The sequence below is a fragment of the Telmatherina bonti genome (assembly GCF_933228915.1).
Source record: "Telmatherina bonti genome assembly, chromosome: 1".
Classification (NCBI taxonomy): Eukaryota; Metazoa; Chordata; class Actinopteri; order Atheriniformes; family Telmatherinidae; genus Telmatherina; species Telmatherina bonti.
The window spans coordinates 28939435-28962662 of record NC_136619.1 but is presented as its reverse complement, the minus strand read 5'-3'; the positions used below and the strand labels follow the sequence as shown (position 1 = coordinate 28962662).

Here is a 23228-nt window from a genome sequence, read left to right as displayed (position 1 = left end):
ATGTAGCTAAGAAAACCAAAGTATTCAGTTGACTTAAGCATATGTCTCATAATAAGCTTAAGTGCTGGGAAGATACTGAAATCCAGATGTTAAAGTAACAAAAACAACCACAGATTTCATAATTAATGAAGGACCTCTGCTGTGTGGGACATTTTAGATAACAGAGAAGGTTGTTGCATTTAAACAACCTAACAAATCTAATAAATCTAGACAAAGAAAAATTCTTGAAATAATCACTCCATGTGTGCCTCTCTCTGTGAACAGTATGATGTGTCTGCACCAGAGGAGCTGGAGATGGAATTTAAAAAAAACAAAACACATTAACAGAATTAAAGACATGCAGGTCACAGTGAGCTACAGATAGAAACTGTGAAGGAAAGTGTGAAAGATTTATCACGTTGAGGCCGATACGAAAAAAGCCAGCATGCTGGCGTTATCTCCAGCTCTGTAAATTGGCTAATTTGGCTGCCATTATCTGTCTCTCCTCCTGCGCTTTGTGTATCCAGTGTGTGCATACGTGTGTGTCTGTGTGTTTATGCACTTTTTTTTTTTTTAAGCATTTGGTGACAAGAGTTTTATTGGAGAAAGAAAACAGCATACATTAAGGGAAATGTGTTTTGGAGGTGTTTTATCGCTAAAGACACAAATCTCTCACAAGCAGAACAGTTTTACAAATAACTTCTCAGCAGAGAAACACTTCACCGCTTCAGATGAGTGTACAAAATGCGGTTTTAAAATCAAATTAATCGTTTAAAAAAAGTTAATCTTCAAAGATCAGTGTAGTGTCAGCCAAAAGTAGAGCATAGATTTACAGCCTTATTGGCTGAGTCTCTTTTTTTTTCATGATTTGGTCGACTACGTTGCACACCACGTCCTGTTTCTGGTGATCACACTAGAGGAAGAGTTGCGGTCAATCCTTCCTTTTTCCTGTCCAGATGGCAGCATCAGCTGACAGCAGATACAAGACTTCTTTTTGATATGTCAATCTTCGACGCTCCTTATTGGCAGCAGAAGTGTTTATGTGGGAGGGCTAAATGGTTGGGCAAGTGTGTACTTGCATGCATTCTATTATTTTTTTTAATGATTTAATTTGTGGAATAAGCTCCCTACAACATGTTTCACAGCAGCAGTTTTAAATGCTCCTCTGCACGATTCACTTTACTGATCTTTTTTTTCCACATTTGTGTCTAAGTGCACACTGACACAACCCACACAAAGCCCCTTTTTGTATTAGACTAGATCCTGGGATAGCTTGGATTTGTGCCCCAGGATCCCACAAGGAAACAGACATTTGATTACTGTACATGTTAGCCAGAATGAAGCCCCCTCCTCCTCTTTCCCATCCTGCCCAGGGGAGATAACAGAACTAGTCTGTTTCTGCTCCTGCAAGGCGCAAAGTTCTGTTTTTGGCTGCAGTGTGTCAGCCTTTTGCTTTAAGTTTAGCCTGAGCTAGACATGAAATCAGAAACGAAAGGAAAAGAAATAGTTAAAAGAAAAAAAAAAAAAAAAGGTATGGGGTTCACAAACCTCTCAACATCACAGATCTCTAATAGATTAAATAAGAATTCAAAGTTATATTTGTGACTGAATGCTGTTTAAAACATGAGTGTTATCTGCATGTCACTGGAAACTGCTGCTGAACTGTATCAAATATGAATTAAGTGTTCTTCATGACATTATCTTTCTTTTTCATTCAGTGACCTTTGAGTTTACAGAGTCTAAAATGCCACATTTAATGTTAAAACACTATTGCTTAATTCAGGTCAAATTCTCATCACAGCCTTTCTGGTCACATTGTTCACTCAAACATTAATCTCATGCCAGTATTTGTAAAGTGGTTGTTGTCTAAATATTAATAAGTATGAACATCTGTGGCAGTTTTTCGATCCACATCACATCATGTGGGTACAGATGAAAACACTATCATCTTTTATGTGTGTGACAGGAAGCCTATAGTTTCCATTGGTGGACTCACAGGAACAATCATTTTATTAGTGTTACAATGTCTTTATTTGCTGTATGGGACATTTACAGCAGCTAATATCACAAAAAAACAAATAAAATGTTATTTGGAAAGCAATGAGCGGCTGATAAAATTCATTAGGAAAAAAAAAAAAAAGAAAACAGAATACTTATTGAAGGATACTTATACTTACTGTTAACACACAAAATAAAAAAAATCTTGAGTATTACAAGAGCATAACACAGGAGCTGCAAGTGAAAACCAATCCCAATATTTACAGGTCACGTTTAATTTGATCTCCAGAAGATTATATATACTTGTCATGACAGCATCTCCTCACATTTCTGCCTCTCAGAGGAAGCATCTTTCTAATTAACTCAAAAGACAAAAATGCATTAAAACCTTAAAGGTTATGAAGCGTGTGAGACAAAAAAAATAACCCTGTGACATTTTCTAAAGTCCTTGCTTTTCAAAGTGAGATTAATGGGGAAGTCTGCTACTGTAGAAGTGAAAATGGCAGAAAGGTTGAACTCTGGTTGCCCCTACTGAGCTGAGACACTAAACTGAACCTGAACACAACGGAAACAGTAAATAGCTTCAACCTAAATGTAACATCTGATTATTTTCCTCAGTACTTGGAGAGAGAAAACAACAACTTGTGAGCATGGACTCTCCCCTGCACTCACGACCTGACAGTTCATCGACAGAAGACATACTCGGTGTAGCTGGTCCACAGTTTGTCTTCTCCGGGGTCGTTACTGCCGTATGAGCAGGTCCCAGTGGAGCTGCAGGCCACCATGTGGAAACCAGCCTCGGCCAACCGGTCGAAAGCCTGCTCCAGAAAGTTATACTTTAAGTAATACCTGGAGGTGTATTTGTCTGGTGGTCGGTCGGGGTCCCGGCTCTCATTCAAGGTTTCCCCAAAAACCTCTTTAGCCAGTGAGATCTTGCTGCAAACAGTTATTCTGGCAACCCTGCGGAACTTGGCGTCCGCCTGGATGTCTCTGCCGATAGTGTAGCTGCCTCTGTAGCCGACGGTGATGAAGCCTGAGCAGGCGCCGGGAGAGCGAAGGGCTCTGTCCGAGGAGGAGGAGGAGGTGACCGGGCTGGAGAGTTCAGCCTCCTCCGGCTCCCCGCTGTCCTCCACGTAAGAGCTGTCTTTGCTGACCACTGCCAAGCGCCTCGACAGCTCCGGCAGCTGGAAGAAGTCCGCTTCTTTCTGCAGCCTCTTCCTCTCTTTGAAAAACTCTGGCAGGAAAAGCTCCGAGTCTCGTAAGTAATCCAAAATGTATCGGAACAGAAAGCCGTCGCGGTCGAAGAAGAAGCGGCCCTTGTTGTCTTTGGGCAGGTCTGCAGGGGAGTTTTGGGTGAACTTTGCCCATAAGAGTGAGTTAGGCACCGCAGTGAGAGTCTCAAGGCGGGTCACATACACCTGACCACCCACATTGATCTCCACTATGTCAGGGAAAGTTGAACTTTGGCTGTCGGTTTGTGCCATGTCTGACTAGTCTCTCACTTCCTTGTCCTTTCTGGCCTCACAACAGACAGTTTGGGGAGTATCCTCACTCTACAGAAATGTTTATAACGATCTGGCTGCGTGGGAGGAGAAGAAAAAAGGACGGCCAGCAGAGACATTAACTGTTCAGCGGAGAGCTGTGAGAAAACACGGTGCTGCCTTCAGGGGCTTCATGTAAACTTTAGCCTCCCGCTTCAAAACCTGGAAATGTTTTGATATTTGACGTGTGATTCATGATACTGGAACAGCGGTGGAGAGTGGTTCCTGTTATGATTAATAATTTACTGTTTGTAAAATAACCAGAAACTCAAATGAAAATGTTTGGAGCAGAAGTGTGACATTGTTCAGCAGGCGCCTTCACTGGAATTTATAACATCATTAGATATTTTTCTCCATTGCAGATTATTGACTAAAGTACTTAATCAACACCCCCCTCCCCCCGTTTTAAATTAAACGATCTGTTTACAAAACCTTTTATTAAATTAAATTAATTCAATTCAAATTTTATATATGAAGCTTTTCATGCAAATACACATTAATAAAAAAAAAAAGCAGCCCAACTCCCTCTCCATCCTCCTCCTCTGGCCCCACCACACATACACAAACACATACATGTACGTACACACTCATAGATATTGTGTACAAAATCTGTAAGATCCCGTTGCGGAATACCCAGGTCAGGAAACATAACCTCTATGACCTGCTGTTGGTCAACCTATGCAGTTACTTAAATTTTGTCATAATTTATTTAATCATTGCCTCTTTTTCTTTTAACTTATGTGGGTGTGTGCCCACATGTATGGCTGTGTATGTGTGTGTACTAAACATTAGGGGTGAGTTGTGTACATATATATATATATATATATATATATATATATATATATATATATATATATATATATATATATATATATATATATATATATATATGTGTGTGTGTGTGTGTATGCACACTTTTGCAGAAGGACATATTATGTGGTTTCAGATGTCAGCAACTCTCACTGAAGAACCTTGCCATATTGCATGATCATTCAACACAACTCACCCCTAATGTTTAGTACACACACATATATATAGTCATAATTTATAGTCATAATTTACAGTTTCTAAGAAAACACAGCAGACATCAGCAGGAGGAAAAACTGTAAAAACCATGAACAAATACAAACAGAGCAGCAACCAGTGTGTGGATGTATGTTTGTGTCTATGTGGAGGGATGTGGGTGTGTGCCCATGTGCATGGCTGTGTATGTGTGTGTACTAAACATTAGGGGTGAGTTGTGTTGAATGATCATGCAATATGGCAAGGTTCTTCAGTGAGAGTTGCTGACATCTGAAACCACATAAAATGTCCTTCTGCAAAAGTGTGCATGCATTATGGCACATTTTCATGCACACAAACTACATTTAGAAGCAGAAACTTTATGTGCAGCTATTAATCCATCCTCTTCTAACTGAAAGGTATAATCAAGTAGTTATTGTGTCAACATAGCAGCACTGTCATTTTGTTTCAGTAAAGAATCCCAGTGTCTAACACACATTTTATAACCTGTCACATAAAATGTGTGGTGTGATCATAAACAACTATGAGACATGAAAGTTGTAATCCACTCCGCTATCCATTTAGTACTGAAAAGGCTTCGGAACTTTTAATCATATTACACATTGTTGTTGTCGTTTTCATTCACATTTTGTTACTGGTGACTTGTCCAGAGTGTAGCCCTCCTCTTGCCTGAGCAGTCCACGTAACCTTGCATTTGAATTAGTGGAAAAATAAAATGAATGTATGGAAATAAAATATGAACATTCTACAATTACACTTATTTAGGTGTGAAGTCAGTATTAGTCTCAATGACAGGTCCAGATTAATCTCAAAGAGAAGTTTCTATGTTACTTCTTATGGCCATGCAAAATCCTTTACTGAAAACTCAATTTTACATCACACCTTTGTAGAAAGTGTCAAGATAGTTTCAATCTGCAGGTTAGAGTGACATCTAGTGGACAATATGTTATAATGCAGGATTGTTTCGTTACTGTAGGCCTGCAATGAAGAAAAATGATTGTACACTGAACAGTCCTGCATACGAAAACAATTTGTTGTTGTGAAGTCTAACGCAACTTCTATCAGCTAAATGGTAGGGGAGTCAAACTAAGAATACAAACTAAGAAATAAAGAATAATGATTCCAGGAAAAAAATTCAAAGCATTTAAATATTTATTGGGATATTTAAATTAATTTTTAGGTATTTGATTTTACTATCCAAATTTATTTTGGTTTAATCTATTACATTTTATTTAGTGTTGTTTTACTTTTACTTTTTTCTATATATTCTATATTTTTGTATCTGCATTTTATTATTATTTTTTTCAGTTTTTTTTTTTTTACAATTTGTCACTGGATGTATTCGCAAATTCATTTAAGAAAAGAAAATACTTAGGGAAACCAGCAGATTGCAAATTTTCTCTCTGAATCCGTCCCACATCCTGAGTATGTTCAAAGTAGGGAGCTACAGTGAAGGGGAAAACAATCTTTTAAAAGAAGAGAGAGACCACCAACAGGGTCAGGGCCATTAGCCTTGAATGGTTGGGGTGACAAAGGGAACATTTATCCATATATATATATATATATATATATATATATATATATATATATATATATATATATATATATATATATATATATATATATAGATAGATAGATAGATAGATATAGATATATATAGATATATATATAGATATATATATATATATATATATATGTATATATATATATATATATATATATATATATATATATATATATATATATATATATATATATATATATATATATATATATATATATATATATATATATGTCTTCATAGAACCTTGTGCTCTTTTCAAACACCTGCTGGTGGTCTCACAATCCAGGTGTAAACAGTGAGGGGATCTTTGCAGTGGCCAGGCCCAAACTCTGGAACTTTCTGCCCCTGGAGTTCTGCTCCATCACTGAAATGTCCCTGTTTAAGGCTCGGCTAATGACTACTTATTTAGATCAGCCTTTAATGTATAATAATGTTGTTGCTCATGTAATGATCATCATTTTCATAGTCTTTTTAAGTGCACTATATTTGTTTTTATTTATTTTTAAATTTGTTTTTATCCCGGTCTAGCACACTGATCAACTTACAACTTGTTGTAAAGTGCTTTTGGTTTTGAACTAGGCATATGTTAGGGGTGGGAAAATGATTTAAAAAAAAAAACAAAAAACAATTAATTACAGTCTTTGAAATTAATTCATCTCTAATAATCACTTTTTAATCACATAAAATTTGCCCAAAAAAGCAACACTACTTTTATTGAAATTGATTTTAGTGGATTATTAAATCAAATAATAGAAAAAAAGATGGGGTCACGAACACCTCCCAACGTGGGAGAATAAGAGAGCAAAGATCTTGTGGGACTTCCAGGTATAGCTGGTGGCCAACCAACAAGTTATCAAGTTAACAGCTAAGATACTGCGTAGGACCGCAACTCCCAGCATGCTAATGCAGCTCGCCTGAGACAACTCATTCCTGTATTCTTTTAATCCTGGATCTTCTTTTCAGCTGGTGGCAGTTTGTCTGCTTCCCAGTGGTAGTGCATGGTTAATTCTGTCAGATTCCAGCCATAGAAAACAAGTTTTTTGCTTTTTAACCTCTTGTCCTCGGCTTTCCAGTTCCTCTGACAGGACAGAGAAGTTTGGATTTTCATTCCTTTTCAAGCTGTGGAAAATCTTTGGTCATCAATCAATCACAGCACTGCCAAGCCAGATGTTTTTTTTTACTAGATTGATCTGTTTATTCCAAGAGACAGTAAGGAAAGATGAGAGTTTATAAAAAATGGGATTGGGGTGGATGAAAGGAATGTGCACATGCACTGTTTGTGTGCTTGTGGGTGAAATAAAACTATGATGAGTTTTTTTTTAAAATTATTATTCTTTTTATATACTCTGTTGTGTGAAGACTTTTTATGTGTAGACCTATAGATTGTTTTTATAATGTAAGACACTGTGTTTACTTGTGCATGAAAAGTGCTTTAGAAACTAAATTGGATTTTATTTACATTTTTTTGATCTATATATATATATATATATATATCGATTCGTCAAATATTCTGGAAAGGATAGTTTCTTACCCCTCAGGAAAACAATCGCAAATCAGTTTCTAGTTGGCATAATTTTCCAGTCTTCACCTGTAGGTTCACCAGTTTGCTCTTCTCCATCTGATTTGTCCTCCTTCTTCCTGTGAAAGCATATGCCCACCTCTGCTACAGTCACCATCTTTAAAAAAATCAATTTCTAATTGCAATGTGTCTTTTTGTGCCATGCCTTATTTATTTATTTACAAACACATTACAACTGTGGACAACTGATGTAATCACTCTGTTTGCTTCCATCTCACCTTTCCAGATACTCTGATAGTTCAGATGTATCTTTTCCCAGCCATGCCATCTGTCCAAACACCTGTTCTACAATTTGGGATTCAGTCAAGCTGCTCCTTGTGTGGACAATTACCTGGTCATAATGAATTTAGTTAACACAACTTGGAGGAAAATAAATCCGCTTGTAGATGTTATTACATCTGTCTGTGTTTAATCTCTGGTATCTATGACCTGTAATATAAATACTTGATATGAACTCTGCCCCTACAAAGCACCAAGACATTTCTTGTGCGATATAGTCTGTGCAATTATGTTCTGCTTTCAGTGCAATGTCATTTTATTTAATCAGTATTGTAATTTTTTATCGTCTTGCATATTGTTTCCTATATATTCATTTTATTTATTTTAAAAAATTAGAGTTACTGCCTCAATTTTGTTGTACTCTCTGCAATGATAAAAGGGTTGCACTGACTGATCATCTGTGTTGACCGAAATATCTTGTAAAATAATAATGTTAATTTTTGTCTTTTTAACTCCTGTCCCAAAGACCCATGTCCTTGAGGTTTTTGCCATTTCCTTGCATATGATCACCTGACCAAAGTGACTCATTAACAAGCTTAAACAGAACCTGGGAACAAAATCTGCTTCGTTTGAATCACATATGTTATAGCAAAAGATAAAATTAAATTAAATTAAATTAAATTAAATTAAATTAAATTAAATTAAATTAAATTAAATTAAATTAAATTAAAACTAAATGGTGCAGGGCAATGGCACTCGAGGACTAGATAAATGATAAAATACTTAAACTACATATTAATATAAGATTATTAAAATTTCCAATATGGAAAGAGAATATATGCAAAACTATGATAATAATACAAAATGTGCATTAACATGTATTAATCCAGTAGAATATCTCAAGAAAACCTCATCATCATGTACACTAGCAGCATCATCATGACATCTTATAGGCTACTATAATCATGCGACAGGGAAAGCATGCAGATGTTTGGCTTCACACACAATTTTATTGTCTGAAACTTAATGACATTAAAAAACAAATGGCATGTTTTGCATCAGCAGAGTGATATCCCAATACTAAAAAAGTATCAAATCTAATATTTGGATTGCTACATATTGAAGTATCAACTCAAGAGTATTGATACACTCATCCCTATAATACTGGGACGGCATTAAAGTCTAAGAAGCAGGCAGCACATATCTTTAGACATGTGGACACAACCATATGTGGTTTGCTGTGTCTCAGTGTGACTGCAATGATCACCTGTCATTCTAAACATAACCTTGAAGTTGTCAATTTGACTAATGGTTACCATTACAACAAGGTCACAACAAGCCATTTGGGCACACAAATTGCAAATACTTTGAAAACTGTCTTATTTAGCTGAAATATATACAGGAGCAGCACTTACATTTGCATATGTAATCCCATAAAGTCAGGAGAAACTCCTGAGGGTTTGTACTACGGTGGACCTTCTTTGTATTCTGACTTATCCCTTCCAAAACAGGTCAAATTTTAGGGGATATCTGATCCTGTTTCAGGACACGGAAAATTCAGCGCTTGACCTGAGGCTACAGCACACAAACATACCTGCATCATGAAAGGCCAAAGGGTACAGAAACAAAAGAACATTTAACACCACTTTTCCAGAGTTGCTAAGTATGATATTCACCAAAAAGTCACCTACTATACTACTATTATATGCCATGAATCAAACTTTCATACTTCATTTCCATGCAGATAGAGCTCATACATAACCTTTCCATGATGAGTCATGGGAAAGGTAAAAATTTTACCAATATGAGCCCGTGTTCATGATCAAGTAGTTTCAAAGATTTCATAAATTTCACTCAAACTGAAACTGGTTAGCATTCTCTGATTTCACCTGCTGATTTAACCTTTCATCTTGCATCCTCGTCGTGCTACAACCAACCCAGTTCAAATACAGAGGAACTGTTTCTGAACAGACTTCCCTTTGGTGCAATAATAATTAAATCACATTAAGTCACATAATCATGTGACTTGTACCCTCCTTAAAACATGTTCCAAGTTGTGTAGAGTGTCCAAGACTTCTAATCAGACGACATAGATGTTACTATGAATATTTTTGTGTCTTGTACATTGAAATAACAGCTTGTGGATGTATTTATTTTCATTTTTATGTGACTAAATCTGGCTTAGTGTGTTTGTGTGTGTGTGTCTGAAAGATAGTGTGTTCTTGTCACCTTCTCTCAGGGTTAAATCTGCACCTTCGTGCTCCTCAATCAGCTCTAATGGATCCGTTGGCTCAGGCTCAACATGGGGCTCTGATTGTGATACTGAAGACACTCAAATACACACACATAAATGTGTACACACACACACACACACACGCAGAAGACCGGGTGGGGCTGGAAGCTCATGCGTCGTGATGAGCTAAGAGCCACAACGACCCTCTGAACATTTCCCTCCTGTCTTTGTCCTCTGCTTCAGCATTTCTTATCCTCATTGCCGCTTCTCCTACTTTCAGTTTCTGAAACTAAGAAAATTATAAAAATAACATAAGCATGCCTTCAGAAATATGTCTATTGTAATAGCTTGTAGCTGTTTATATAAAACTTTACAAAATCAACACCGTATTTTGCATGGAATGCCCCCCCCCCCCCCCCGCCCCCAACACACACACTCCTCCCACCCATTATACTCACCATGATTCCCATGAGTACTTGTGCGTATGTGAATGGTTCAAGTAGGCCCTCTTTCTTCCATCTCCCTTCAGTGGGTGAACAGGTCCTCTGGGGATAATGTGCATTTTTCAATGTGTGTGTATGAGTGTGTACGTGGCCATTACATTAATCTCTCCACCGATTTTAAATGGAATGGAAAAAAATGACTTTCTGTCCAGCAGAAACCCCCTTCCTGTCTTGAGAAATGACACGGGCTGAAGGGAACATGTTGTATAGCAAAGTAACAGTGTAAGAGTAACTCAACAATACAGCAACAAAAAATACACATTTAAATAGAAATGCGTCATTTTTACCAGTTGTAAGATTTAAGAGAGTTCACAGAGAGGTGTTAGGGTGGGGCCAGTGGACAAGCCGAGCAGGAGTTCACATTCAGAAATCATTTATTTTCCCATAAGCAACCCAGGATCTTTTATAAGAAAGGGTGTGAAAAGCTTCCCCCGTCACCTAGGTCACCCTGCCCATTGAGGAAAGGAGAGCTGGTGGGTTTAGCTGATTGCAGAGCTTGTCTCATTCTTGCAGTGGGCTTCAGACGGTGTACCTGCAGCCGAGGCGAGTGGAACTGGCTCTATAATCAGGTTCTCCTGGCTGATTTGATTACAGAAGCCTCCACAGTCATTTTGCTATAGATGCTTCTCAGCTGCTTGCAGGAACTAATGGAGGAGATGGAGAGATATATGGGAAATAATTAGACATGACATTATCGCACATAGTGTGTGTGTGTGTGTGTGTGTGTGTGTGTGTGTGTGTGCGTGCCTACAAAATGTCTGCTGTTCATCTTTTTTAAAAATAAAAAAAGCTTTACGTTTGTGTTAAAAGAAAACAAGCAAACAGAAAACTAAGAACAAACTGCACACTATATAATTAATTTCCTTCTCAAACTGACATCATCCGAACCCCTCTCCCTACATGTTTCAATTACTTGACGTGCAATTAAATTACTTGGGGACGTTACTTAAGAAGGACATAAATAGCAACCTGCCATCATGATGGCGGTGCATCAGCCTTACATGAGGTATGATTTGTCTTGTGTCAGATTATCTGGAGAAGAGCTGCAGAGACGGTGGACAGTTCTTTCATTTAAATCTCTTTTCTTTTCTTGTTATTCGGGACTCCCAGTGACAAACACAAAACCTCAACTCAGAAAAGCGTCATCCATGCGGTGACCTCACTTGTACGTTGTATATATAATGATAAAACACAAACTACAAAAACACAGCTTTTAAAATTTACGGAAACCTTTTTACAATGTTTGATTGAACAGAAGTAGGATATGTCAAGGCACTTCATCAATTTTAAGCTGGCAGACATATTTATAAAGTTATTATTTTTGTGCATGTCAGTCTTAAAAGTGTTTGCGGGATTTTTTTAAAGATCTAAATATGAGTAAAATATAAAAATCAGTGACCCTTTAAATGTAGCAAGAGGCTTTTTTTGCATATTTTGTAGAGCCTATTGACACAAGTTAAGTGGCAACTAAATGGAATAAAAAGTATAGCATCTCACATGAAATATGATTCTGCTTCAAATTTGTCAGAAAAAAATTCAGTTAAATCTTGTATAAAATATATTGCTAAGTTAGTTTGATACCTGGACATCCAACTTCCCTCGGCACATTAGATGTCTATCTGAATGGGCCGTCTGCTCTCAGTAATCTCATCTCCTTGTGACGACGCTGAAGGAAAGCGGGACCTCAGTTCCAAGAATTCTGTTTTATCTCTTAAGGTTGGTCTGGAAACAGAAGAAATTAGAAAGACAGGCCAATCAGATAAAATGTGGTAAAGAAAAAATAGTTCCACTTAATTTATTTTAACATCCTGTTGGCATTTTAAACCTTTTAAAAAAAAGAAATTCTCACCATCTCCAGGTTTGATTGACTAAACAGAATTGTGGAAAATTCGCACAGTAAGTGAATTTGTCTCCATCACTGAAACAAAATCACATTTAACTATTTACGTCAAAGTAAACACTGAATATTAACAAATGTTGATCAAAAAGCAGTGTAAAATATCCACAGTGCTTGCAAAGGCGTTGCAGGGCACTGTGATTATAGCTCGTGGTTATGAATGAATCTGCTTTGGTTTGCATCCAAATTCTACCAATAAGAGTCCTCAGTACAAACTGCACCACTTCTTCTCTCCTCCCGTAAAGCTGCGACTATATGGATTGACTTTTAGACGAATGACAGTTTTGTTTCATAATTGTTAATTAGCATGAGTGCTCTCAGAGTCACATTCCATGAATGGCGATGGGACTCCTCCTCTACCCTCTCTTCTTTTTATGGGATTGATCTTAGTTTTCAAGGACGTCAAAGAGGTCGGCGATGATGGAGGGAGGAGGTGCAGACATTGGGTGGGGCATTTGCGTCATTCCTGCACATCAGGGCTGGCGAGTTCCACAGAAACGGGCGCCTGTAAGCTGTACAGCCCATTTTAACCCCCCCAACCCATCCAACCACCGTATTGTCCATTTTCCCTGCCTGATCGTCAGCAGCCCCACCCACCCCCACTTGGCTCCACCCCGAGCACCACATCAGAAAGAGTACAGCACTTTAAGTAAATAAGCAGAGAGGCGAGCTATTTTAAGATTCTGTCTTTCACTGTGGACAAAGAGGATGACAAAGATGCAAGCCAAGCGATTGTAATTTCAGTCACGTTATCCAACATGTTCTCTTTCTCAGTCTACCGTCCAGCTAGCTGAAGGCTTCTGCGGACAAGGAAATACTTGCACCTGAAAATTCATCTTCTGGCTTTTCCTGAAAAAAAATAGGAATATATTGAAATATGTTTCAGAACAACTTTAAACTTGAAATCACACACATAAAATTAATTGTTGACATTACAAGGACGGACCTTATTAATCCCATTAAACACAAATCCTTCCAAAGGACTTACAAGATGCATCTGAGGGATCAAAAAATGGTCTTTGAGAGGAGATCATTATGATCTACCTTCTTTTGACTTTGCACAGTACCAGTAAAATATATTTCTGCAACACTCTGAAATGATATATAACATTTAGATTAAACTTTTGGTATTAGTCACTGCAACATGAAAAGAAATCAACAGAAGCTTTCTGACATATAGCTGTATAGACCACATTTGTATCATACAACAATCATCAAAGCTGAAGAATGACAATTCGGTTGATTCTACTTAAGATTTTATGTTACTTTTTGAAAGAGGACTTAAAGCCTGACAGGAAAAATGATTATATGTTTTGAATGCTTCAAACTGTGAAAAACCCAGAAAAACAAGACATATTTTCTTAAAGGGACACAAAAGGAAATAAAAGAATATCATTTATATTTTCTTTTTTTTTTTAAAAGCAGGATTTACATAAGTTCCTGAATAATTTTTGCTTTTATTTTCTTTAATTTTGTGACATCAAAAATAAATAAACATTTAGACATTTAGACAGTTTCCTTTCTGCCTTTCTTTCTGCTTCAATCATTTCAACCAGCATCATTTGCAATCTACGTGTGTCTGTGAGAGAGTCTTGATGTATCGATAAATCCGTTTTTTGTTCTCATATGTATAGAAATGTACACATCACACAGAAGATAATCTGTTCGCAGATGCTGAAATAAACCACCAGCAGAATGCAAGTCAACACCTTTCACCACATCATTCTGCAGCAGAAAGACTTTGTGAAACATTGAATTTATAGAAAATAAAACGTAGCAGTAGAAGTACACTATTTGATACAATACGATCTTCTTTTGAGGATACATTCATATTTACGTCTTTTCTCTGCAGTCTGACTGGAATCCAGTCAGAAATGTGTAAATAAAATGTCTTTTTTTTTTTTAGCATCATTAAGGCAGTTGAATACAAGGTCTTTTGTAACACTAACACTTATTCTTATGCTTAAAACTGCATCTACACCTGACAAGAAAGAGATTATTAGCTATACTGCTTCAAGTCGACTACAATCACTACAGCTTGTATAGTTTCTACTCAGCATGGCACGTGGATTGCATCCTTCAGGATTTATATCATGTATATCAATTATGATAAAAAAAATAAATGAAAGAAGCACGACTGCATGTCCATTTAACAAGACTGAATTGTGAATTTAAAAACGTTTTATTTCACCTCTACTGGAATGACATTATATATCGCATTAATGCTATAAAATATATCTTTATATATATATATTTTGCCCTTATTTTCCTTTTGCTGCTCTAGAATGTTTTGCTTCCAGTCTAATAATTAGATTATCATACTGCAGTAACTGCGGCACATGTGAAGTGTGGTTCTGTTATTGCTTTTTTCTTCTTCTTTGTTTTGCCTCATCAACTCCTTCCCTCTTAACAGTGGTTGTGCTGTCAGTCACTCCTTATCAGAAACATCTCATTTCTTTCTTGTATTTCAATCTCTCTGTATAAATAGTATATTTTATGTGAACCGGTCTTCTTTTTCAATAGTGATAAATATCTGATTTGATCTGACATGATCTACCATTTTTAAAAAAAAAAGTGAATATGCAGTATAATTTTTTCTATAAGAACTATGAGTGTTTGTGTATGTGTTTGTGTATGTGTATGTGTGTGTGTGTGTGTGTGTGTGTGCGCGTGCGCTGCATCATGTTTGGATGACCAGCAAGCTGCTACGCTACATATCCCGATGTGATGTTTATCCAGTGAGAAGAAATGATTCAGTTCTTTGTAGTCCCAAAATGTTTTCCTGATCTGTCTTCATTTCCTGGAAGTTCAGTCAGGTTTGTTGGTCTTTTTTTTTATTTTTTTTATTGGATCCTAGATTTGTTATTCCTCATCCTGGTGGGAGTCAGGGCTGGACTCCTCCTCTTCCTCCTCCACTGTTTCTGTCGGTAGCGTGTCGCGGCGTGTGAAGGCGGCAGCCAAGGTCACGCTCAGTCGTGGTTTAACTGGCCCCATCTCTGAAAGCCCAATGTTGTTGCCACGGGTTACAAGCGTAGTCTTGTCCATTATCTCTCCACTGTGCCTGGACACAACTGCGTCGAGAAAGTCATATTTGTGGGAAATCTTTCCGCTCTCGAACAGGTACTTCGCCAGGTGTGAGAAAACAAAGTTTGCCACAAAGGAAGCCAGCATGGAGATGGTCTTAAAGGGGAACTTCTGCCTGACAACTTCTTCCATTTTCCCAGTAGTGTGATGCTTCTGCATCTCAATGGTCCAGCCAGGGTAGTAAATGAAGGGAGGGAGCTTCAGGTAGGGTTCACCTCCACCTATACGCAGCACCATGCCAAAAATGTACGCTGCCACTGAGCCGTACGTGTTGGTACCTTTGACAAAGAGAACGCTGAGCAGCTGAGGGAAGATGATGACGTAAACCAGATCTGAGCTCAGGTACCAGAGGCCGTAAACAGTGCCAGTTACCAGAGCCATTAAGGTGGCAAGACCCCCAAAAACAAAGATTGTGATTCGCATCACCCACACAATTTCACGATCAGATGCCTGAAAGAAGAAAGAGAAGTGAAGTGACATGAGCATGTCAGCCAGAGACTAACACAAACAAAGTGGCCATTTATGACCAGAGTTTCAGATTGCTGATGTAAATGCTGACAGAGACAGATACATGTACTTACAGACTGTCTGAAAGCCAGCTGGTAGATGTTCCTCGCAAACATGGAGCTTGCTGAAAGGATGGAGGAGTCTGCAGAGGACATAACCGCTGCAGATACCGCGCCCAAACCGAAAAAGGAGACGAACGGAGGGCAAAGGTGTTGGAGCACAATAGGAAGAATCATGTCGGCTTCATCCTTTTCTTTTGGCGGTATAGGACCATAACTTGTCTGGTTCCAGTCTAAGCAAATAAAACAATAAAAAAGCATTAAATAGGGTATGTATTGTAAATTCCCATTGAGCATGTACTACAACACGACCTCAAAACATTTTAGCCATTGCCTTTTCAAAAGCTAATCATACTAAAACTGCACTAAACTTGTATTTATCACAGAAATTAAGCACTTTTGCACTGTAATTTAATGCTTGCTCATTAATTCAATTGGTTTTTACACCTTTTATCTCACTATATATTTTTAAACTCTTAATGATTTACAGATAAGTTAGACAAGATTCAGCCCCAATTAACAAAATATAGCTATTTGCAAAAGTAAGTTGTGACAGTCACTAGTTCTTGTGATTGTGATATACAAAATACAGGTGTTTATTTACTTGTTTATTGAGGAATTTGACGCTTGGAAATCTGGAGATCAGAGCACTAATTTGGTCCCTTGCCTCCCTCTAATGTAATATTTACACAACCAGCATGGTTATTGAACGGATTGCTGCTTCATTATGGATGAGAGGAACCAGCTGCTATTTACCAAGTTCTCTCAGATCTAAGGGCAACATGGACCCATTCAGAGTCTTCCCCCAAAAACAAATACACGTGCAAACACACACATAGGCTGTCCAGATGCCTGCAAGCATATCTCTAACCTGTGGAGGCCCCTATGGCCCCAATGAGAACGGAGGGCACGGCCATGACGAGGCACCCAAAAGCAGCCAGGAAGGAGAGGACCTGTGCATAGGTAGCAGAGGAGGCAGACAGGACCCTCTGGAAATATACCTGCCAAGGTATTCCTCCCAGCATCTATTGTGCAAGAAAAAGCACTCTTAAACCTGAGGTAGTCTTGTTGAGCCTGCATTGTTTTCATGTCAACAAAGTGACACAACGTGAATAATGTGCTCAGGTGGAGCTGAAGGATGTTGCGCAAGTTGCTGCACATTTGGACACACTGTACACACTCTACACAACATAATGATCCAACAAAAGGATGTTTTTAGTCAGAGGTCTCTTTAGCGTATCTCCAAGAAGACCTATTACAGCAGTATTATTCCTTATTCCTGATAACTTTTAGTTCTTTTTCTTTTTGTATTCATTTTATTTTAATATTTACTATCATACTGCAACATGTAATGATCTTTTGTAAATATTTCATTCTTATTCTAAATGTTTAAGTAGAAAAATAATCAAAAGACTAGAAAGGGTTAAATCAATCCAGTCCCACAAGTAGGTAATCAGTGTACTCCTGCTTCCACACACCTGAACAAATCACATGGATCTAACAGTCTATCATGTTCTGCATAATGACTCATTCATTTGGGTCAGGTGTGTTGAAGCAGGGGTACATGGAAAGCCTGCTGGATTGCGGTTCTCTCATACGACCAGATTGAGTAGTCCTGGACCAGGACAAAAGACATGATTTTATTATCTACATTCTTTCTATGTTTTTTTCTTCAAACTACTCACATCATGGGAATTTGATAAAAATGTGTCTTTCTCAGACTAAAGCCTCATATGTTTACAACTGCTTCAAAAAGCTTTATCTTGGTTAGATAACCTTTACATTATTGACTATCAAATGAAAAAAATACATCAATAGCACCACATTTAATGGATGACTTTACTGGTTAAACTACAAGATTACTCAATCGACAAATGTATAAGTGTTCAACTATACAACTAGTTTAGACCTGATTCTAGAGTTAGAAAGTACTCAGGTAAAGCATGAGATGAACTGCTGGTAGTTACAGTACCAGAAGACAGAAGTTGTCCACCCAAACCCAAGTATCACTCTTGGTAACGCTGCCTCTCCATGGTGACTGGTAAACCTCTTTTACTGCAGTAACAGTGATGTCTGACACTGCAGGGTTGGTCAAAGCAAAGGGGACACTGATCCACTGTAGAAAAGACACAAATAAATCCAATATGCAAATTGAAAACAAAATCTTATACATTGATAATTAATCTGGAAGAGAATTTTGAGGTTTCCAGACAGGGTGGATGTGAATAAGGATGAACTCGTGAGCTACCATCCTGCAGGTGTTAGTGTCTCCCTGGTACAACACTCTTGATTCAAATGGAAAAGTTCAACTTGTTGTCATGTTCTGCATCTGCCTGTTAATGAGTGACTGATTTGGGTCAGGTGGAAAGGAAAACACTCAAACCTGCAGGATGGTAGCTCACAAGGGCCAGAATCAGAGACCCTGTTCTACATCAAAATGAAGCATTATTACAGCATCATCTCATCTGCTGCGTACGTGGGTGATAGTATGTCTGTCCAAACTGTTTAGGTGTAAAATGATGTAAAAGAAACAAAAAAACAACTAAAACTTCAGATGTGATGACTATGCAACATGAAAAAGACAAAATAAGATTTTTCTCAAAACAAGCTTTTTCTCATCATCAACAAGTATCAGTGCGGTGATTAAATCTATACAATGTCAATAAAAAATATTACTTATTAGCTTTTACTAAATTTGATTTACCTTTTAATAGATTTCAGCACATTTACTCTTCAGGTAGAAAAGAATTCCATTTGTACTAATACAAGTACTTAGGAAGTGCAAATCTCCAAGCAGCTCATTTTCATCCATACTGTGTTTTCCAACATAAGTTATTATCTAGATTCATTGACAATAAATCCACATTGTCTTATAATGTGGTGTTTGTTGCATATTTATATCTTAATTTGGTCTCCTGCAGTGACGGCAATCCCAAAGATCTCCTATTTTTTAATGTGCTGGATTGTAGTATCCACATCTATCTTTAATATCTTGCAAAACCTGTTTAAAAATACACTCATATGTTTTTGACCAAGAACTCTGACCATTTGTTGAAATCCTTCCAGTAGTTTTTGTGTAAAGTTGCTAATGAACAAACAAACAACAAACAGGTTAACGCTGGCAAAAACATAACCTCCATATGATGATGATGCTTAAAAGGTCAACATGAACTTACAAGACCAACAAAGATACAAAACAGCTGCACCACATCAGTGTAGGCCACGGAGTACAGCCCTCCAACCAGGGTGTAAAAGATTGCAATGAGTGCAGAGATCACCACTGACATGTTTATGTTGATGTCCACTATGACACTCAGAGTAGCACCTAAGGTCACAGAAAAAAAAGGACATCAATGGCGCTGCAGCATAAAAAAAACTGGATAGCACAATTTGATCCTTTGCCAAAAAAAAATCTTTTATTCTTTATTATGCGACAAAATAAACTTACCAAGGGCGGATAAGATGGCTGCAGACCAGAAAATCTCTCCCATGAGGGCGGGTATGAAGAGAAGACCACCCATACGTTTCCCATACAGCTGCTGGAATGGGTCCAACATGGTGACGTAACCCCGTGAGCGCATGGGCTTAGCAAAAAATAGACCACCTGGGGCAAAAAGGGAATACTGAGAATTCAGGCAACCACTTAGTAAAACATCTGACTACAAAGCTAAACTCAAAGCAGTTAATAAACACAATAAATATATGAAAATGATAATAATTGAGCAAAATGACATAAAAATAGGCAGAGTTTCAAACAACATATGCTGGTTTCAGAAGTACTCAAACCAACTACTTTATTCAGCTATGAAACAAAAAATGTCTGCTAATGGTTTATCTAAGTATAAATAGATAAAACACATCGTTTAACTATTGGTTAAATTATTCCAATACTTTACATGTCATGCTCATGCTACAATAAAATCTTCATAGTTTTGAATGCCGAACAAATGTAATACCACTCACCTACAACCAGACTGAGTGCATATCCAAAGGGGGCTTGTGCCCAAGCCAAGCCATAATCTGGAAGATATACATATTCAGCTGTGCCATTGATGTACCCCCCTCCAACCCAGGTAGCTGGAAAACACACATACATCCACAAATTAGGATCAAGTTCAAATAATTTAAATATCTATCGAAAACCACGCAAAATATCTTCTAAAAGAGAGGTTTTTGCAAATATAAAAATACATTTATGGAATCTTTAAGACGCTGTTATTTCTTCAATAAAATTAAAACAGATTTTATGCCAAACTTTTGTCAAAAAAAAAAAAAGTGTGAGCTGCTTTGAGAATAAATATCAAATTGATGAAGCAAATAATTTTAAAGTTATTAAAACAGTGTTGTTCAATACCTGTCATCGTGAAACCACCGACAAATAATCCAATGTCTCTCCCCCCGACCATAATGGTTTCGCTGCGGTCGGTGCCCGCCGCCTCCCCGGAATGCTTGTTCTTCCATGCCGCCCAGATGCCGACGAACAAGATCAGCAGATAGAAGACCGCGATAGCTACAAGTCCTTCTACATGGATGGTCATTGTCACAGCGGTCTTCTGCTAGGAACTGGAAGGCATGGAGACCTGTTAAGGAGCAGGAGGAAGATAGAATAAACTCCTATTTCAGTTGTTTGCCTCTGGACAGCTAGACTTTAAATGAAAGGTGCCGTCGTGGAATGAGTGTTAAAATAGGAATAACTTTTCAAAATATGATAATTTGGATGAAACCTATCATGGGCAAACCATCTTTTGTGTAAAAAAATTTATTAAAATTACCCAAAGTACCCAAAAATGCTCCTTTTGGATGACTCCGAAAATTCCAAGCGCCTTTGGGGGAAATAGTTTTGAGGCTAAATTCATTCTAACAGATTATCTAAAGATTTAACGTATTTCATTACACATTTTATTTATTATAACAGAACTTATTGACTTAATTATATCTTTATATGTAACGTTGAATTTGCTTAAGGGAGCATGAAAGCTGTTGATGTAATTGTTCACCGCTATTTTAAGTCTTAAAGAGTCAGAATCATTATAAAAACGGGTTAAAACTATAAACGCAGACCAAACTAAAATGACAAAAATTGTGTATAAACAACGAAAAGTTTGACCCAAGTCCTGGAGCTTTTTTATATTTGTCACCCAAGCCGACACAGTTGAGGGACTTGAGTGTAAAATTCATATTACGCACAGGAGTCACCATTTTAAAAAGCCAGATTCTGTTTAAAAAAACAAAAAACAAAAAAACACCTTTTTATATTTTAAAGCAATAAACACACTGTTGTCCCAACATTACTTTTTACATTTACTAAACAGATTTTAAAAAAACCAAAGGAGAAATATACTACACTTACCTCAGATGTGTCTGGCGTCATGTGCTGGGGCACCCGCGGAAAACAAAGAGCATAGCAGTTACAGGTTTATGATTGTCCTCCTCTGTCTTTGTGCCGTCAGGAAAAGTGAAATGAAACGTTGTTGGAGGTCTCACGGGTGACTCGCTGAGGCTTTTAAGGGGACAGTTGCCGTCAGAGGACTGAGACACGCGTCAGAGACCCAACGTCCCTCTTAATGAGCACCTTGTATAGAAACACGTCACAATATATCAGCTGAACTGAGTGGAGGAGGGTGGAGATTATTTTACTCGATAACGAAGAGACCTTTTTATTTTTACACCACTTGAGTTTATAATAACTCCTGACTCATATGTCTTAAACAAACATTTTAAGCTTCGTGTCAATGCCACTCCTTCAAACCAAGTGCGTAAAAACATCCCGATTCTGCAGCCAAATTTGTGCTTTTATGCTTTGCTCCACATAACTGTTGGTGAGAATGGAAAAACTTCCCAGTCTCCACATTAGAGAAACCTACGGAAACGTACACACATCTTGCATATGTCTTTCTGGGGGAAATGGTCTACTTTTCCCATTTTCTACGCTGTTACAAGAAGATGTGAGAATCTAAAATACCTCCACCTTCAAGCAATTACAACACACTTAAATGTGCCTTTCACTTTCCTTCAGGATATATATCAGTGGGCTGTGTCTAGTTAATGGCCACCTCAGCCTGAAGTCCTTTTTATCTAGACTATGCTTGTCAAAACTGGCAGGCATCCAATTAGGATGGATCCAGAAGAACACGAGGAGACATTTAATGATGCTATCTGACTTTTAAAAAATCCCGACTCACACACACGCACACACACATACTCGCATTTGGAGAAGTTATTACTAGAGAGCACTTAAATATTTACTCTTTCTGGTCATGGCTAAGAAGTTTATTTTGACCACAAACAAGCACAGCACCCTCTTTTGGTGAGATAATTGAAGTGTCTCAGCACCATGGACAGAGACCAACACTTGCTCTCCTGTTCATGTGCCTTAAAACTGTAACTCTTTCAACCCATTTTCTGATAAGTGTGATAAACAGCCAGTTAGTCATCGCAACTCGTGAGGCAATATAATGTATTTTACAGTCACTAATGTGAAAAGAAATATTTGTAATAACTCTGCTTCTTGCTGTCTGTTATGCAATCCAAGCTTACATTTTCTGTACTAAGGTTTCCTGCTTAAGAAATGACAAAATATTTCAGTTGTGCTTCACAGGCTCGGCTTGTGTGGAGCCTAACGAGTCATATGAAATTACTAAGAATTACATTACAAATGAACAGAAAATCATACAGCAGTAAGTAAAGTTCACCCACTGAAATAGTTTTGTTTGGCATCTGACAGGTGATCCTGTGAAATATTGATGCATGAACATAAAACATGTGGCGAACAGCTGGAAAGCTTTCTGTCTAGATGTTGAACAGATGGCTGGTACACGACTTGAACATTTCTCAAGTCAATCACTGAAGCAAAGCCTCCACATTTTTGTGGTTGATGCATCCTATCTATCTATCTATCTATCTATCTATCTATCTATCTATCTATCTATCTATCTATCTATCTATCTATCTATCTATCTATCTATCTATCTATCTATCTATCTATCTTATCTATCTATGTATATACACATATATAACATATATAAACATGTATAAACATCTA

General features: G+C 37.6%; 2 protein-coding genes across 2 annotated transcripts; both read right to left on the bottom strand.

Moving 5' to 3' along the window:
• Positions 1–2016: 2016 nt before the first annotated feature.
• Positions 2017–3497, bottom strand: LOC306757197 (BTB/POZ domain-containing protein KCTD12-like). The gene has a single exon (XM_079242161.1). It carries the CDS (start codon positions 3459–3461, stop codon positions 2661–2663), a length of 801 nt encoding a protein of 266 aa, XP_079098287.1. The 5' UTR covers positions 3462–3497; the 3' UTR covers positions 2017–2660.
• An 11901-nt stretch (positions 3498–15398) lies between these two features.
• slc5a7a (solute carrier family 5 member 7a) lies at positions 15399–20724 on the bottom strand (the record flags this gene model as incomplete). The annotated part of the gene is made up of 8 exons (XM_079242864.1): positions 15399–16070; positions 16202–16419; positions 17058–17211; positions 18159–18302; positions 19363–19511; positions 19635–19790; positions 20150–20263; positions 20541–20724. 8 exons carry the CDS (start codon positions 20722–20724, stop codon positions 15399–15401), a joined length of 1791 nt encoding a protein of 596 aa, XP_079098990.1.
• Positions 20725–23228: the final 2504 nt, after the last annotated feature.